Source organism: Antedon mediterranea, chromosome 7 (assembly GCF_964355755.1).
Source record: "Antedon mediterranea chromosome 7, ecAntMedi1.1, whole genome shotgun sequence".
Classification (NCBI taxonomy): Eukaryota; Metazoa; Echinodermata; class Crinoidea; order Comatulida; family Antedonidae; genus Antedon; species Antedon mediterranea.
Genome location: NC_092676.1, coordinates 22,303,224 through 22,322,504, shown reverse-complemented (window position 1 = coordinate 22,322,504; position 19,281 = coordinate 22,303,224). Strand labels below are relative to the sequence as shown.

At 34.1% G+C, this 19,281-nt stretch overlaps 3 protein-coding genes across 4 annotated transcripts; all 3 read right to left on the bottom strand.

Moving 5' to 3' along the window:
- Positions 1-7,145: 7,145 nt before the first annotated feature.
- LOC140055514 (uncharacterized) lies at positions 7,146-7,697 on the bottom strand. The gene is made up of 2 exons (XM_072100856.1): positions 7,559-7,697; positions 7,146-7,438 (listed from the first exon to the last, which is right to left on the bottom strand). The coding sequence occupies exons 1-2, from the start codon at positions 7,695-7,697 to the stop codon at positions 7,146-7,148; spliced, it is 432 nt and encodes a 143-aa protein (XP_071956957.1).
- On the bottom strand, positions 7,458-10,814 carry LOC140054034 (latrophilin receptor-like protein A). Of its 2 annotated transcripts, XR_011846481.1 has the most exons (4): positions 10,101-10,814; positions 9,819-9,921; positions 8,892-9,279; positions 7,458-8,075 (listed from the first exon to the last, which is right to left on the bottom strand). XR_011846481.1 is itself a non-coding variant. In XM_072098838.1 (3 exons), exons 1-3 carry the CDS (start codon positions 10,758-10,760, stop codon positions 9,065-9,067), a joined length of 978 nt encoding a protein of 325 aa, XP_071954939.1. In that variant the 5' UTR covers positions 10,761-10,814; the 3' UTR covers positions 7,458-9,064. The 2 variants fall into 2 exon arrangements, 1 of the variants encoding a protein (XP_071954939.1); XM_072098838.1 differs by having other exon boundaries at positions 7,458-9,279.
- A 4,064-nt stretch (positions 10,815-14,878) lies between these two features.
- LOC140055513 (uncharacterized) lies at positions 14,879-18,765 on the bottom strand. Its single transcript, XM_072100855.1, has 3 exons — positions 18,687-18,765; positions 16,122-18,271; positions 14,879-15,118 (listed from the first exon to the last, which is right to left on the bottom strand). The coding sequence occupies exons 1-3, from the start codon at positions 18,763-18,765 to the stop codon at positions 14,879-14,881; spliced, it is 2,469 nt and encodes an 822-aa protein (XP_071956956.1).
- Between the last annotated feature and the right edge of the window lie 516 nt (positions 18,766-19,281).

Sequence of the window (19,281 nt, the reverse complement as noted above, 5' to 3'; positions counted from 1 at the left end):
ATGCGCAGAGTCGAATATTGGGTTCTGCGCATGTCAATTATACTATAGTAACCTGTTTTATCGAAAAATAAAAAGGTCGTAAAATGACAATTTTTTGAAAAATTCCCTGTACTACAGGGAAAATTTCGAAAAATGACCATTTTTCGACCCTTTCATTTTTTGATAAAATTAGATACTATAGCCTAATGAACATGCGCAGAGTCGAATATTAGGTTCTGCGCATGTCAATCATGCTATAGTAACCAGTTTTAACTATTTTTTGACATGAATGGTTACTATAGCAAAATGAACATGCGCAGAGTCGAATATTGGGTTCTGCGCATGTCAATTATACTATAGTAACCTGTTTTATCGAAAAATAAAAAGGTCGTAAAATGACAATTTTTTGAAAAAATCACTGTACTATAGTACAGGGAAAATTTAGAAAAATGACCATTTTTCGACCCTTTCATTTTTTGATAAAATTAGTTACTATAGCCTAATGAACATGCGCAGAGTCGAATATTAGGTTCTGCGCATGTCAATTATGCTATAGTAACCAGTTTAAACTATTTTTTAACATAAATGGTTACTATAGAAAAATAAACATTCGCAGAGTCGAATATTGGGTTCTGCGCATGTCAATTATGCTATAGTAACCAGTTTTATCGAAAAATAAAAAGGTCGTAAAATGACCATTTTTTAAAAAATTCCCTGTACTATAGTACAGGGAAAATTTAGAAAAATGACCATTTTTCGACCCTTTCATTTTTTGATAAAATTAGTTACTATAGCCTAATGAACATGCGCAGAGTCGAATATTAGGTTCTGCGCATGTCAATTATGCTATAGTAACCAGTTTAAACTATTTTTTGACATAAATGGTTACTATAGCAAAATAAACATGCGCAGAGTCGAATATTGGGTTCTGCGCATGTCAATTATGCTATAGTAACCAGTTTTATCGAAAAATAAAAAGGTCGTAAAATGACCATTTTTTGAAAATTTCGAAAAATGACCATTTTTCGACCCTTTCATTTTTTGATAAAATTAGTTACTATAGCCTAATGAACATGCACAGAGTCGAATATTGGGTTCTGCGCATGTCAATTATGCTATAGTAACCAGTTTTATCGAAAAATAAAAAGGTTGTAAAATGACCATTTTGAAAAATTCCCTGTACTATAGTACAGGGAAAATTTCGAAAAATGACCATTTTTCGACCCTTTCATTTTTTGATAAAATTAGTTACTATAGCCTAATGAACATGCGCAGAGTCGAATATTAGGTTCTGCGCATGTCAATCATGCTATAGTAACCAGTTTTAACTATTTTTTGACATAAATGGTTACTATAGCAAAATAAACATGCGCAGAGTCGAATGTTGGGTTCTGCGCATGTCAATTATACTATAGTAACCTGTTTTATCGAAAAATAAAAAGATCGAAAATTGGTCATTTTTTTCATTAAAAAAAAAAAATGTTTATATATAAATAGATCTCTCTCTTGAAGTGCCATATCATGAGACTTTGGCGATCATGTTGCTTCACTTCCATACATCAGCACAGGATAGATGTAGCAGTTTAATACACGCAACCTGGTTTCCATAGTCATCGCACAGTTCTTCAAGATATTCTCCATTTCTCCAAATGCGGATTTCGCAAGGACTATCCTTCTCTTTATCTCCGTTACACACCTGGCATCATCGGTTATTTTGCTCCCAAGATAGTTAAAAGAGGACACCTGCTGAATTAACTGGTCTCCTTCTCGAAGGTTACACGTTGGACTCTCCTTTTTTGACACTACTAAACACTCTTGTCTTGTCTTACTACAATTTATAGACAGACCCATCTTTTCGCTCTCTACTACAACCACATCCAGCAACCTTTGAAGATCTTCAGCTGACTCTGCCAGTAGAACTGTGTCATCTGCATATCTGATGTTTGTAATATTTCTACCACAAACTCTCAAACCCTTCTCATTCTCTAGCTCCCTTAAGATCAACTCGCTATAGTAGTTAAACAAGTCTGGTGACATTACACAGCCCTGTCTCACTCCTCTTCCAATACTTGTGTAGTCACTGCACTCCCCATCTACCCTCATGCATGCAGTCTGTTTCCAGTACAAATTTTGCAACAATCGAAGATCCTTTCCCATGTAGGTCAAGCTTCCTAAGTTCTTGAAATAGCTGCTCATGCCTTACTTTGTCAAATGCATTGGTGTAGTCTATGAAACACATGTATACATCTTTCTGCATCTCCACTGACCTTTCAGTTATCATTCTTGTCACAAAGATGGCATTCCTGGTGCCTGAATCCTTTACAAAACCAAACTGCCCACTCCCAATCTCTGGGTTTAATCTACTTCTTGCTCTCATAAGTAGTATCCTCAGAATAACCTTGGTGACATGACTCATGAGGCTGATTGTACGATGTTTTCACACTCTACAGCACCTGGTTTCTTCGGAATGGGCAATAAAAATGGACTTACTCAAGTCCTCAGGGAAACTTCCATCCTCATATATCTTATTGATCACTTCAGTTAACTTTTCCACTCCATACTCTTCTAATGCCCCAATCATCTCAATGACTACACCATCCGGTCCTGCCGCCTTATTCTTCCTCCACATCTTGATTGATGTTCGTACTTCTGCTTTCAAGATCTTTGGTCCTTCTTCTGAGAGTCAGGAAGGCTTGGCATTGCTTGTCTAACATAAAAAAACAGCTCCCCTCTATACTCTGTCCATCTTTTCAAAATATCAGTCTTTTCTTCTTCTTCTTTCTTGGAGATCCAAGAAACATTTATTATATATGGCCTTTGGCCCAAATAATATACAATGTAATAGAATATTAAATAAATATCAGTTGAGTGCGTTTAGAAATTCTGTTCTACGTTTAAATGAAAAGAATAAATATTTTCCAAGTTTAACAATAAGATCAGTATTTGTGGCAGACATAAGATAAATATATTTTAATTTAGTTGGGTTGTTTGTATAAAAGAAAAACATATATTTAGTTCTAATATCTGAATAAAATGGACAAACTAAAGTGAAATGATATTCATCTTCAATTGATTGTAAAGCACATAATTTGCATAATCTTTCATTTCTATTTATAAATTCCATCTTCCTTTTTCAATTTCTAATTCTAAAATTCCTAGTCGTATCTTAGTCATAATTTGTCTATGTTTGTAATTTGTTACTTTTGTTAGATATTCTTCAATTCCAAACTTATATTTAACGTGCTTGTAATATTGGAGCTTAGAGTGTAGCCTAGTATCTTCGTAGAATTTCTGTCGTTCAATGTCTGTAAGCCTTTGTTTAAAATTTGAAATAAAAGTATATATATTATTAACCTGTTGTGAGTACCATATGTTACCAAATCCATTTATGCATAGTATTTGTTTTACGTCATTGGCCCAACATTGCTCATTTCTTTGAGCTTTTTCTATATTGAAAATCATAACATTGTTTAATAAATTTGTCATTATCCATTTGGATTACTCTTAGCCAATAACGAATTATATTAATGATAATTTGAATTCGGATAGTGAATCTTCCACATTCTCCTCTCACTGCAACACTTGGTGCAGAATTACCTATTCCTAGAATGTATTTACAGAATCTTAGATGAACTTTCTCTAATACTGATATATCATTTAAACCCCATATTTCGCTACCATAAAGTAAGATTGGCATAATCTTAACATCAAATATATGGTTCCATATATTAACTTGGAGGTTACCAAAACGTCTATGGGTCAATCCTTTTAATGTGAACAAAGCCTTATTAGCTTGTTGACAATTGTATTCTTTGGCTTTATTCCAATTACCATTTGAGTTGAAAACAACTCCTAAATATTTAAAGGATTTGACAATGTCAACTGTATTTCCATTGTAATTCCATTTTTCAAATTTGTTAAGATTACCACCATTCTTAAACACTATAATATTACTCTTGTTAACATTGACAGTTACATCCCATCTTGTACAATAGGTAGATAACTTGTTTAAATAATATTGTAGACCATAAACGGTATCACCAAATAACATAAGGTCATCTGCATAGAGTAAATGATTAATTTTTAGATTTCATATTTGGATTCTATGTTCGTCGCCTTCCTCATTTAATGTTTCACTCAAATCATTAATAAAAACATTAAATAAAAAGGACGAGAGTGGCGAACCCTGTTGTATACCTATTAGACATTTGAAAGAATTACTAATATTGCCGTCGACCTTAACATGTGCTGATAACTTATTGTACATTGAATTAATAACGTTTAACATTTTTCCTTTTACTCCTGAATTTTTTAGTTTTATGTGAAGATATTGATGTCCTACGGAGTCAAAGGCTCGTTTAAAATCAATGAAAGCAACATATACTTTCCCACGTTTTTTTCCCTAGGTATTTATTAATGATTGTGTTAAGAATAAATACATTATCCGATGTTCTGAACCCCTTTCTAAAACCGGCTTGTTCCTGATGTAGAATGTTATTATCTTCTGCCCAAAATTGTAATCTTTTATTGATAATATGTAAGAAAATTTTAGCAAAAACAGGAATAAGTGATATTCCTCTATAATTCTCTGGTTGTTCTTTGTCACCTTTTTAAAATATTGGGACAATAAGGCTGGTTGCCCATTGCTGTGGAAACTGTCCTGTATTATAAATTATATTATACAATTTTGTTATTAGATTGATTATATTTTGAGATGAGTGTATAAAAAGTTCTGGTAATAATCCATCGATTCCAGGTGATTTACCTGTTTTTTTGGGATTTAATGGCATGAATTACCTCATCTACTGTAATGTCATTATTTAGGTTAGGTTCGTTTTCATTTACAGCAGGTTCATCATTAATGATACTTTCTACATTTTGATTATCTCTATTTTTATCATTATGAAATAAGGATTCGAAGTGAGTGCACCATGTATTAATACATATGTTACTTGGAAAATTTGGTTTTGTTTGTTTTAGTTTAATCCAAAATGATTTGGAGTTTTTTTCTCCTAATGATCTAATCAATTCTGTACGTGATCTTTTAATATAGCTGTATTTCTTATTTTTTATTAATGTTTTATATTCTTTTTTCATTTCCAGGTAAGCATTAAGCAATGTTTGTGTACGATTGTGTCGGAATCTATTTAAACTTCTTCGAACTTTGTTTTTAAGTGCAAGACATTGATTGTCATACCATGTGTCTTTAGCTTTAGTTGTTTTATTGTTGGATTTCCTATGGATAATTCCTTTACATGCATATTCATACAATCTACCTACAGTTGAAACAGCTTCATCAATTAGGTTATCATTAATCAAGTTAGTTATTTCATTTTTAAGTTCATCGATTTTATTATGCTGTAATCTTAATTTAGGATTAGGACAATTTTCAATATTTAATTTTTTTATTTTTATATTATCTTTAGTTAGTAGGCCTAATTGAAACGTAATTGGTATATGATCAGATTCTATTCTATTTTCTACTTTCAAATCTGCTATGTACCTGAAGTTATCAGCTTTTGTCAATATATAATCGACTACGCTTTTGCCTTGTTGTCCTATGAAAGTGTAGCTTTTACTATACATTGGGTTAATTCTGCCATTAGCAATTCTTAAATTCGTTTCTTTACAAAAATTGAGAAGATCTATGCCATAATTATTCGTGACGTCATCTTCATTAATTCTAATTTTTACATTATCTTCATCATCTTCAATATATAATTCATTATCCCAATCTATTGGGTATACATCGTTGTTGATATAATCCAATAAATCTCCTGTTCTACCATTGAAGTCTCCAACAATGAATATTTGATTTTTATTATTATATTTATATTTATATAAATATTCAGCGTATTCGTTTGTAAGTATTTCATATAAATTGTTATTATTAGCATATGGGGAGTTTTGTGGTGGTCTGTAAACTACAGCCATTATTATAGAATCGTTCTCCGTTTTGATTCGTAACCACATAATATACTTAGATAAGCTAGGTAATTCTTTAACTTTGATATTAGTTTTATAATATATCATAATTCCACCTATATTTCTACCACGGTGTTGTAAATTTTCTTGCATTTTACTTATACAATTATATCCCTTAATGTAGTAGTCATCACTATAAGTTGTCCAAGTTTCAACCAAACATATTACATCGAAATCACATCGAAAAATAAAAAGGTCGAAAATTTGTCATTTTTTGAAAAAATCCCTGTATTATAGTACCGGGAAAATTTCGAAAAATGACCATTTTTCGACCCTTTCATTTTTTGATAAAATTAGTTACTATAGCCTAATGAACATGCGCAGAGTCGAATATTAGGTTCTGCGCATGTCAATCATGCTATAGTAACCAGTTTTAACTATTTTTTGACACAAATGGTTACTATAGCAAAATGAAAATGCGCAGAGTCGAATATTAGGTTCTGCGCATGTCAATTATGCTATATTAATCAGTTTTATCGAAAAATAAAAAGATCGAAAATTGGTCATTTTTTTAAAACAACAACAAATTCGTCAAAATTTAAAAAAATGACCATTTTTCGACCCTTTCATTTAAAAAAAAAAAATGTTTATATATAAATAGTTCTCTCTCTTGAAGTGCCATATCTTGAGACTTTGGCGATCATGTTGCTTCACTTCCATACATCAGCACAGGATAGATGTAGCAGTTTAATACACGCAATCTGGTTTCCATAGTCATCGCACAGTTCTTCAAGATATTCTCCATTTCTCCAAATGCGGATTTCGCAAGGACTATCCTTCTCTTTATCTCCGTTACACACCTGGCATCATCGGTTATTTTGCTCCCAAGATAGTTAAAAGAGGACACCTGCTGAATTAACTGGTCTCCTTCTCGAAGGTTACACGTTGGACTCTCCTTTTTTGACACTACTAAACACTCTTGTCTTGTCTTACTACAATTTATAGACAGACCCATATTTTCGCTCTCTACTACAACCACATCCAGCAACCTTTGAAGATCTTCAGCTGACTCTGCTGGTAGAACTGTGTCATCTGCATATCTGATGTTTGTAATATTTCTACCACAAACTCTCAAACCCTTCTCATTCTCTAGCTCCCTTAAGATCAACTCGCTATAGTAGTTAAACAAGTCTGGTGACATTACACAGCCCTGTCTCACTCCTCTTCCAATACTTGTGTAGTCACTGCACTCCCCATCTACCCTCATGCATGCAGTCTGTTTCCAGTACAAATTTTACAACAATCGAAGATCCTTTCCCATGTAGGTCAAGCTTGTTAAGTTCTTGAAATAGCTGCTCATGCCTTACTTTGTCAAATGCATTGGTGTAGTCTATGAAACACATGTATACATCTTTCTGCATCTCCACTGCCCTTTCAGTTATCATTCTTGTCACAAAGATGGCATTCCTGGTGCCTGAATCCTTTACAAAACCAAACTGCCCACTCCCAATCTCTAGGTTTAATCTACTTCTTGCTCTCATAAGTAGTATCCTCAGAATAACCTTGGTGACATGACTCATGAGGCTGATTGTACGATGTTTTCACACTCTACAGCACCTGGTTTCTTCGGAATGGGCAATAAAAATGGACTTACTCAAGTCCTCAGGGAAGCTTCCATCCTCATATATCTTATTGATCACTTCAGTTAACTTTTCCACTCCATATTCTTCTAATGCCCCAATCATCTCAATGACTACACCATCCGGTCCTGCCGCCTTATTCTTCCTCCACATCTTGATTGATGTTCGTACTTCTGCTTTCAAGATCTTTGGTCCTTCTTCTGAGAGTCAGGAAGGCTTGGCATTGCTTGTCTAACATAAAAAAACAGCTCCCCTCTATACTCTGTCCATCTTTTCAAAATATCAGTCTTTTCAACAAGCATTGTTCCATTCTTTGCCTTAATGCATCCAGAGTTTGAGCAGCCAGACTTCTTTCCAGTGATCTCATTAAGTCTCTGATAAATCTTGTGGTTGTTGTTCTCTAGTCCACTCTCAATCTCCTCACACTGGGTGTTGAGCCACTTTTCTTTTGCCTCCCTGCAGTTTTGCTTAATTTCTCTATCTAGATCTTTATATTCTTTACTTGATCTACTACTAATCTTCTGTCTATCCCTTTTTTTTTCAAAAATTGCAAAAATATCGACTTTTTAAAATTCAATTATTATGCAATAATATTGCCACATATGCACATATATTGCGTTATCATCGTCTTAGAAAGTCATAGTAACCAGTTATGTCAACTAATAAAAGGGTTGAAATTTGGTCATTTTTCGAAAATGTTTCTGTACTAGGCCTATAGTACAGGGATTTTTTTTCCCAAATATCGACTTTTTAAAATTCAATTAGTATGCAATAATATTGCCATATATGCACATATATTGCGTTATCATCATTTTAGAGAGTCATAGTAACCAGTTATGTCAAAAAATAAAAGGGTCTAAATTTGGTCATTTTTCGAAAATGTCTACACTATTTCTCACAGAAAAGGCATCGGGAGGTTGGCGTTCTATTCTCAACCTCCGAAGTTTAAATCAGTTTATCATCCCGATAAGGTTCAGACACGCTGGTCATGGTCCTACGTGGCCTGTGTCCCAGGGACTGGGCAGCATCTCTAGACTTAAAAGACGCCTATTTCCACATGCCCATTTCCCAAGAGGACCGTCATTGGCTACGGTTTCTCCTGGACGAGGAACTATACCAGTTCAGAGCCCTTCCGTTTGGCCTGTCCACTGCCCCATGGGTCTTCACTCGGATAGTCAAGGCACTGGGGGAAGTATTCCACTCGATGGGGGTAAGAGTCTTCATGTACCTGGACGATTGGCTAATTCTCGCAAATTCCAAACAGGCTATCGTAAACCACGTCGGCCTTGTATTGAAGATTACAGAAGCCCCAGGTTTCATTATCAATTATCAAAAATCAGTTCTCACCCCGTCTCAGTCCCCACTGTTTCTTGGGGCCCGTCTAGATCTGATTCGGTCCCTGGCGTTCCCATCACAAGCTCGCATAGAGACCTGTCGGGCAGCGATAAAACTCCTGTTGTCCCGACCATCATCTCCAGCCCTGGCTGAAAGTTCTGGGGTACCTTGCGAGTTTCGTAGATTTAGTTCCGGACTGCCGACTTCACATGCGTACGATGCAACTCCACCTCCTTTATCATTTTCCCCTTCCTCCAGAAACATTCTGGGCCAGGTCCCGCTAAATACATTCGTAGCTTCTCACGTTCAGTGGTGGCTTCAACCAGGAGGGTTGGACGAGGAAAACCTTTCTCCGATCCTATTCCGTCGGTGCGATTCATTTTTCGAAAATTTTCCTTTACTATAGTGTAGAGGTTTTAAAAAAAAATTCAATTATTATGCAATAATATTGCCATACATGCATATATATTGCGTTACCATCATCTTATAGGGTCATAGTAATCATTTATGTCAACAAATAAAAGGGTTGAAATTTGGCCATCTTTCGAAATGTTTTCAAATAATGACTGTGGGTGGCACTGGTTACAATCCGCTATGCTTGACTAGTATTAATTAATGACGTAATTGATAAATTACCATGTACTAGTCGTTCATTACAAGAACGGACTATTGGCGAACGATTGCATGCTATTGTCATATTAAACTAGATATGGGTAAAACAAGTACGAATGAATTTAGCTGATTATTATTGTTTTGTACCCATTTCTAACCTTTATATACAATAAATAAGCAAAGATATCTATATTGGCATTATTGTAGATGATGTGTGTGTCATAGCTAGGCTACCACTACTGGTAGGCTGACGATGAATTTGGTATTTTTCACGCAGTAGCCCGAAAACACGAGCATTACAAACAAACGACATAAAAATGAAAACACCTTGTAGTGAGCACAGTACAATGAAAAAGTACCAAAGAATCTCAGCTCCAGTAAATGTTGCGACGAACCCAAAGAACCACGAAAATCCCATCAAGGAAGTTATCTGTCAAAATAAAGATATTGTAGGTCTGATATTGAAAAATGTATTATTTTCAAGATATTTTCATTTATACTGCTCTAAAAAAGTGCTCAATGTGGATACATAAAGCATGTGTTGCCATTCTGTAATAGTTGTCATTTTGCCTTTGCTTAAATAATAGTAAGAAATAATAGAAAGCCAACCTTAACATATATTTTTATCTCCGAACACGTTGAATGTGAAGTTGATCTACTACTTCTTAGTGTAGAAGAAGTCTTCATTGTGCCTCTGACCCCATGTACAGTCAATCCAAAGAGAATTATATTCAGACACACGGATGATAAAACAGGGCCTCCAAAGATAATCAGACTAGCTACATTATTGCTGATCCAGCAGACAAAAGGCGACCCGTAATCGAAGTCCAGACTCTTCACATTCAAGGAAAAAACAAAACATATTGTGACTATTACAAAAGGTGTTCCCCATGCTGTTGTAGAGTAATTAGTAAAACTCTTTCTGTTGATCTCTTTACTTCGATTATGAGTGTTATTAAAGGTCTTACTGATGTCATACGCTAAGACACTCATCCAAAAGAAAGAAGCCAACCAAAAGAAATGCATTGCAACTGCGATAAGTGTGCAGATAATTGAATTATTAGTTTGGCCTGCTCCGAATGTTAGGATAAATTGCGCAGCAAACAAAGCAACAGTAAGACTCATGATAGACTTTCCGGGTAAAGTTCTAAGTGAAGGTAGCAAAGAGTACACAATAAAAGTTAAAGCAAGTGCAATAAGCGAGAGAATACATCCTACAACGCTTAGAATTGTTTGAGCGTCATTATACGGAACAAAATAATAAACCATACTGGTTGTTCCACTCTGGTTAAATTTCGAACAAATTTTAACAGTTTCATTGTCTAAAACTGTATAGCTTCCATAGTTATATACATCTTCTGTCTCTTTGTGTTGTAACGTATTATTTATTGAAAAGTAATTAACTAAATTATCGATAATATACGGACAAGTAAGGTCACTATTTTCATGTGAACATGGAAATAACAAAGTAGTTGAAGCAAATCCACTGCTATCACGTTTGTAATGATGATTAAATAAGGAAGCATCCATCGAATGGTATGAGTCTGATTGGTTTATGTGTAGCATTGTCTGATTTCGAATAATTATTGGAAAGACATTTTCCTCAATGCTGACTCCAATTGAACTGCAGTTTTCTGGTTTATCGAAGTCCGCGCAGAACTGATCAACTTGTAATGACGACACGTTGCATATTCCATATTGGTTCTTCGTTCTTATCTCATTAGATGGAAATAATGTTAAAAGATCATGACGCAACATTGAGTAATCTCTGTTACTGATCAATTCGAATTGCAGTTGATCGTTGATATGCAACTCAGAATAAAATTGACTGAATTGGTACAACGCACTCGAACCACCAACGTTTTGAAGATTTGATAGAATGCATGACAGCGTCTCGTTTGCTTCGTGATTCTGATAGATTGTAGTGTTTACCATAAATTGTAAAACCCAACGTTTACAAATGACAGACTGACACCGGCCATTGATGAGTTCATAACCATTTGAACAGAAGATAACGATGCAAATCTCTCGAAAACTATCAAACACTTCTCCATTTTTACAGAGTTTTGTTAATTCTGTTACTTTAACTCCATTGTCAGATGTACCAAATAGTATTGTTAAAGGAATTAAACCTGTTTTTGGTGCTTTGTAAGAGGAGCCATACCACCCAGAACCATCACTATAAATATAGCTGTCGTAATCGGGTGGCAGAAGAGAAGAACAATTTTCAACAGCAAGTGGAAACCCATTGCAAGCAGCGCATTCCGGGTTTTTATACTTCTGATTGTATGAAGGTGCGAAATATCCCGGACATTTCTTTCCATACCCATCTGGTGTATAATCACATTTATCAATGAACATATCTCGACATGGTCTTGGTAGTAAATGCTCTGTTAAATCAGCAGGCAGACCGTAGGTGATAGCGTCAATTATTTCACTGGAAATTGGAAAAGAACTATTAACTTCAAACACAATCCACGTGGTCATGTCTTCCATAGGAATACTATTACAAACAGCACAGTATATGTTTCCGTAGTGGTCGCCATTCGAGTCAAACACTGGAAGATTGTTTAATATGTCATCAGCCTCAATTTCGCAAAGATCCCGTATGTACTCATTGTTCCAAGATGAATCGCAACTTCCAATAATATAGTATGCCATGTCCGATATATATTGGCAAGTAGCGGTGGACATAACAGTTTCCTTAATTTGTTTTTGATTGAACGTGTCGTACTTTTCCTTGCAACAGTCTCCGTACAATATGCATTTGTCGTCGCAACGACAGTCTACGATATCGTCCCCACTATCGCAAGAGGCACACATTATTGTGTAATCTACTTCTCCTTCTGACGACATACCTGTACGAGTATACCAAAGTATCACTAAGATGACATGCACTAATAATAATTAATAATGTTTAATAAGTTGCAGAAATGTATTGTTTCAAATATTTCATATTATATATATCCTCAAAAAATCACTCTCAAAATAAAAACGTTTCAAAATGCGCCACTGTAATCATCAACTAATGTTACTGATGAAGTTCATAAAAAATGTGATAATAATTAAAATAGTATGATGATTTTATGGTGATGACATGAAAGAGGATATGTGAATAAAAGTGTTGTTTAGGCCACAAAAGAGAAGAAAAAAAAAAGAATACGAACAAAATGGTTCATTTGTCATTCTTTTTGAAAAGGTTTCCACACCTTAGTACAGAGATTTTCTAAAATCATACGATCAATTAATTTATACATAAATAATGCGTGAATTAACTTAATTGTCAATATGTGGACATTATCACGTATAGGCTGATGATAACGCAATATAGCGTAGATTTATGTTTTAAAAATATTTGTTTGTGTGTTTGACCTATTTATCATTTTCAAAACATTCATGAAGTTTTTAAATTTAACTGATGAACATTTTTTATAATCTTCAATGTTGTGGGAAACAGGATCTACAATTTACGCTTATATGTATTGTCCCCCTGAAAAATTAATTCTTAAAAAATGTTTTTGCTAAATATGCCATTTTAATATCAAATAATAGTTATCTACTTTGACCAAAAATTGAATCGAGAAATAATTTACTTACCTGGAATTAAAGCAAAAAATAGTCTACCAGTTAACCATTTTTGTTGTCATTTTTTAAGTGAAAAAATTTTTTTAATAACTTTATTAAAAAACGAAATAACCTATTAGTACAAGTCTGATTTAAATAATTTCAATGTTTGGGGGACAATACTGTACATCTATAATATTAGCGCATATTTTATGTTTACCCTACAGTGCACATTAGTAGGCTTAGTATACAAATAATACTTGATTAGTGAGAATAAGGGTTGAAAGATAGTTAAATTTAATGAGGCTGAAAACAAGATCCAGGCCAATAAAAATAACACGACCAATAACAGACTAGCTTACCTTTAATGCACTCTACATACTGAGATGAAAACACAAATATTATCAACAACAGTTTACAAGTTGGCCTATAGTTTCTCGAAGAAATAAACTCATGTGCAGTCATTTTAAACGATTACAAGAGTTTGTGGGGTTGAGGAGTGTTCCGCCGTGCTAAACAGTGCTTCATCAAGTTCCGTTGCTAACCATGATAATGTATTTTTTCTGCTGGTATTATAAATCAGGTTGTATTGTATATCTGAGAATGTTGACCTTTAACATTTGGACATCCTTATTGATATTTTAAAAACACTATAGACCTAGAAAGTAAAACAGTGCGATTTCTAAAAATGAAGAGATCAGGGTGTGATCGTGTCTACAAGTAGGGCCTACATCAATCAATACTGAGACAACAATTTACATCGAAATTAGTTTTGCACATGCCTATACGCTATGTTTCTTTGTTATGCAAATAACTTCGACTCAGCTTGTAACTTAAATTTAAACTATTTTGTGTTTAAACTGCTATGTGTTTTAATATCTACTTTAGGTGTCGGAAGATCTTGGAGCTAAATGAACATATTATTAATGTTCTTACTATAATTTTTTTAATAAGTATTCACATTTGTAAACTTAAACTTCTTATTGGCACTGTTTACAAGACTAATTCTAAATAGCTATTGTGACAAATGTAATCTATGGCGACAAATGGTAACATACGCTATTCGAGCAAGTCCAAAGGCGCCGTTTACTCTGTGCCTAAAAAGCCAAGAAACGGTAGTTAGAGGTCGACTCCTAGTATAGTTCTGGTGATGGAACTCGGATAAGGACTATCGTGGGTCATGTGTGCACAGTTCGTTGATCATTCGAGACGAATATATAAATTGGGGATTACCCCGATGAACTGGTTCACAAAATAGCACACGTGTAGGCCTACGTCAGAACCACATATCTGTAGGACAGTGATTATTTGACTAATTGGTAATCCTTGGCCACAATAAGTTATGATGGCAAACAATATTAAGCTATGTTGACAAATGATTATCTTCTACATAAATGTCCAAATTGATCAAGAACTCTATTATATTATTAGGCCTATACTATTATATATCTAGTAGGCCTAGGCTATAATACCATGGAGCTAAATCAAGGAATTCATGCAGATTTTAAAACTGCATCTACAACTTCAAAATTTAAGAATACAAAGACTATTTATATCTAAGAAGAGGATAAGACCACGTAAAGTAATTAAATATAAATTTGTTTTCTCATTTAAAAAAAATTTGATGTAATGTTTTTTTTCCTTCCATATTAATGTTATATTTTGGGGTGGGTGTCAAATTTTAAGTCTTTCTGACAAATCTGACTCTCCCCCACATAACTGAACTACTTGTGTTCGTTGTATTTATATGCAAGTTTATATATTAACTTACCATTGTTGTGAACAATATAAGCAATACCTGTATATTTACAAAATAATATAAGCTATGGTGAATTTGTTGCTCTCTGATTCATAGCTAGGCTGCCACTACTGGTAGGAGGCTGACGATGAATTTGGTATTTTTCACGCAGTAGGCCGTAAACACGAGCATTACAAACAAACGACATAAAAATGAAAACACCCTGTAGTGAGCACAGTACAATGAAAAAGTACCAAAGAATCTCAGCTCCAGTAAATGTTGCGATGAAACCAAAGATCCACGAAAATCCCATCAAGGAAGTTATCTGTAATAAAAACACATGGTATAACAATCATGTATTCTCAGAAATTATGCCATAAACATAAAGGTCAGACGTGGGCAAAATATTTCTGTAGATCATACAATGCAATATTTCATAATATTTTTTTCTAAACTGTGCTGCGAAAATGTATTTGTATTGTTTGAATTATGGAGGATATTTTAGAATTTAGTCAACGATGATAGGAATGGAATATAATAGAATGAATCTTTAGAATGGATCGTTATGTATTTGTTTTATACTAAAATAGAACTCTCATCGTCGGCTATCTGTAAAATACAATTATAATTAGTCGACAAAGAAAGAAAAAATTGATTGAGGATCTTGTCTTGAGACAAAAAAGTCCATGTTTTCTGCCGTTTTCTATAATTTGTTATATAAAAATGTTGGTATACAAATAATAAATGAGTTGAATAATTAGAATATTTCATTCGACGAAACAGCTATTTATAGAAACGTTGGAACAATCTTGCTATAGGCCTATAGTTTTCAAAACCATTTTAAAAACCGATCTTTTTTGTTATTTGTAATTCAAACTGTTTTTCTGTCATCTGTATTTTTATTTTTTAAGCTCTTTGGGACAATAGGGCCTATATTGATTTTTAAAACCACTATATAAATTTGGCATTTTTATTTGTTGACACCTACTCATCTAAAATAAACTTTCATTAAATTTATAGTCATCATAAATCTGGACCAACTTTGGACCCAGAGTAGAACAGACGGCGCACATCACAGGTTGATTTCGAACGCGGATCATTCAACAACCTCCCGTGGTAAAAATCTCAATTTTCGATCTGCCACATGCATTAATATCATAGATGAATGGGTAGATAGGGATATTTTAGAATTGGGATGCGAATATATTGAGGATATCGTCCTGTAGGGAAATAATAATTATGTTTAAGAAACATATTGTAAAATGTAACAATGTACAGTAATTCTTTGCTTTTGTAAAATATCATAAACAAATTGATTGACAACTTACCTTCAGATAGATTTTCAGTTCCGAATACGACTGGGCAGTTGACACACGTTTTCGTAGGGTAGCAGAAGTCTTCATTGTGCCTCTGACGCCATGTACCATCCGTGCAAAGAAAAACATATTCAGACACACGGCTGATAAAACAGGGCCTCCAAAGATAATAAGACTAACCACATAATTGCTGATCCAGCAGGAAGAAGTCGATCCGTACTCGAAGTCCAGACTCTTCACATTCAGTGACAAGATAAAACATATTACGACTATTGCAAAAGGTATTCCCCAAGCTTTAACAGAGTATTTGGTAAAACTCTTTCTGTCGTCGCTTGCATTTCGGTTGTGAGTGTTATTAAAAGTTTTACTGACGTCATACGCTAACACACTCATCCAAAAGAAAGAAGCTAACCAAAAGAAATGCATCGTGACTGCGATAAGTGTGCAGAAAATTGAGTTATTAGTTTGGCCTGCTCCGAATGTTAGGATAAATTGCGCAGCAAACAAAGCAACAGTAAGACTCATGATAGACTTTCCGGGTAAAGTTCTAAGTGAAGGTAGCAAAGAGTACACAATAAAGGTTAAAGCAAGTGCAAAAAGTGAGAGAATACATCCTACAACGCTTATAATTGTTTGAACATCATACGAGATTTCATTTTCCACAGATGTCAAGCAAATTTTAACAGTGTCATTTACTACTTTATAGCTTTCAAATGAATACACAACGTGTGTATGTTTGTGTTGTAATGTATTATTTACTGATAAGTAATCTGTTAAATTATCAATAATATACGGACATTGTAGGCCGAGGAAACATGGAATTAATAAAGTAGTCGAATTAAATCCATTTTGGTGTTGTGTGTAATGATGACTAAATAAGGAAGCATCCATCGAATGGTAGGAGTCTGATTGGTTTATAAATAACATTGTCTGTTTTTCAACGTTTACTGGAAACACATTTGTATCAATGTTGATTCCAACCGAACTGCAGTTTTCTGGTTTAGCAACGTTTGCACAGAATTGATCAACTTGTACTGATGCTACATCGCAGATCCCAGATTTGTTTGGTGGAAACATTTCTGAGAGGTCACTGCGTAACAATGAGTAATCTCTATAACTAAGTAATTCAAATAGGAGTTGTTGTAGTTGATTGTTGAGAGGCCGGCTATATACTTCAGAAGACATTGAGTATGATTCTCTTGATCCACTAATGGTTGGAAGATTCGAAAGAATGCACGAAAATGTATCATGGGATGTGTAATTCTGAGAGATTTTGGCAATTACCTTCAATTGTACTTTCCACATCTCACACAAGACAGACACACATTGGTTTTGGAATAGTTTATATCCTTCAGGACAGAATATGAGGACACAAATATCTCTATACTTATCAAATATTTCACCACCTCTGCATTTCTTAGGCAATGCGGACACTGGAACTCCATAAGAAAATAGTTTATGTAAACCACCGAAAGGAGGAGCACGGTGTGGTGGCATGTATACATCGGTGGAAGTACATTTTCTAACATCAAATCTCAATCCATTACAAGCAGCACATTCTGGATTGTTATAATACTGAACATTTACAAAGGTAGATGAATAAGTTTTATGGCTTACAGTTGCAAAGTATCCAGGACATTTTTCGTTTGAGGTATGACCACAAAAACCAATTTTCCGAGGTCTACAGTGTCTGGGACGTAAATCGCTTGATATATCGTCAGGTACAACGAACTGAAATCGTCTCATGTCGTGTTCTCTTACACTCCACATGGTCATGTCCTCCTTAGGAACACTATTACAAACAGCACAGTATATGTTTCTATAGTGGTCTCCGTTCGAGTCAAAAACTGGAAGAATGTTTAATATGTCTCCAGTTGCAGTTTCGCAAAGGTTCCGTATGTACTCATTGTTCCAAGATGAATCGCAACTTCCAATAATATAGTAGTCAATGTATGATATATTTTGGCAAGTAGCGGTGGACATAATAGTTTCCTTAATTTGTGTTTTGTTAAATGTGTCGTACTTTTCCTTGCAACAGTCTCCATAGATGATGCATTTGTCATCACAGTAACATTTGACCTCGTAAAAGCTGAATAATGTGTTATTTTCATTGCAAGGGTAACACCAACTTATGTAATCAATTGTAATTTCTGACATTAAATCTGAGTGGATTAATAAACATAAACAACATAATTATTATGAAATGCAGTTACTCTGTATTGCTAATGAGGCAGGAAATGTTCTATTATAATTATGTATATCACGTAGAGGTCAAAGGAGCATACATTCTGTAAGACGTCATAATAACGACTTGAGCTTAAAGTTTGCTACCTAAAATCAATCCAGCTTACGGTTCTGTGTCTAGTAATGATAAATATTTAATTTTGCTCATGGGCGCAAGTTAGGTGTGTTAAATTATCCTAACAGAAACGTCCATGCCATAAACTGTTTTTTTTGTACCTTTAGTTGGTAACTATCGTGATCTTTATAAATTCCAGCCTATATTATTATCGCTCTTACCGGTCTTTATAAATACGCCGAGATGAACCATCTGATGATAATACTCTGGTAACTTACCTTCACTGGATTCCACATATTGGCATGAAAACAAGACTGTTACCAATAACAATAACTCAACACGTTTTAAAAACGTCATACTGTGTATTAAATGGCAATCGTTTTCTTTAAACAGAGTTTAGCGCCCAAACCGTTATAAGTCTGTCACTCTACTGAGAATATCGTCGAATAGCTTTATATATATTGTGATCGGCCAATAAACATGTTACTCATGTATTTTGACTTTACCTCTATATTATAGCATATGTTTATAATGTTTATATTTAATTACATTGATTTCCTTCAACATGATACTTATTTACTTCAAACTGAAGAGAATCAAGGAATAAACTATACTTTTGGGATAATTGTAAATCTAATAATTAAATTGAATTTCATTTAAATTAGATTACCTTATGGTTAGGCAGTCAAATCGGCGATTAAAACCATTAAAAGGCTTTTAATAATATGCCTACTTAACGGAGTTTTATGTTTAATATGTTAAAAAAAGAAAACTTACAAAATAAATTGGTGTTTTAATACATTGAAATAAGATTAGGACAACTAAATGAAGATATGACATCAATAAATATTGAAAAACTTATTATAATTCAAA

Excerpts from the sequence above, each read along its gene's own strand:
- LOC140055514 (XM_072100856.1), bottom strand. The coding sequence starts at position 7,697 with ATGTGGAGGAAGAATAAGGCGGCAGGACCGGATGGTGTAGTCATTGAG. Across the intron at positions 7,439-7,558 it reads AAGCTTCCCTGAGGACTTGA|CAAGAAGTAGATTAAACCTA; the intron begins GTAAGTCCATTT and ends TACTTATGAGAG.
- LOC140054034 (XM_072098838.1), bottom strand. The coding sequence starts at position 10,760 with ATGGTTTATTATTTTGTTCCGTATAATGACGCTCAAACAATTCTAAGC. Across the intron at positions 9,922-10,100 it reads AGATAAAAATATATGTTAAG|ATAACTTCCTTGATGGGATT; the intron begins GTTGGCTTTCTA and ends TTATTTTGACAG. Across the intron at positions 9,280-9,818 it reads TGTACTGTGCTCACTACAAG|TAAAGGAAAATTTTCGAAAA; the intron begins GTGTTTTCATTT and ends TCTACACTATAG.
- LOC140055513 (XM_072100855.1), bottom strand. The coding sequence starts at position 18,765 with ATGACGTTTTTAAAACGTGTTGAGTTATTGTTATTGGTAACAGTCTTG. Across the intron at positions 18,272-18,686 it reads ATATGTGGAATCCAGTGAAG|ATTTAATGTCAGAAATTACA; the intron begins GTAAGTTACCAG and ends TAATCCACTCAG. Across the intron at positions 15,119-16,121 it reads AACTGAAAATCTATCTGAAG|ATAACTTCCTTGATGGGATT; the intron begins GTAAGTTGTCAA and ends TTTTTATTACAG.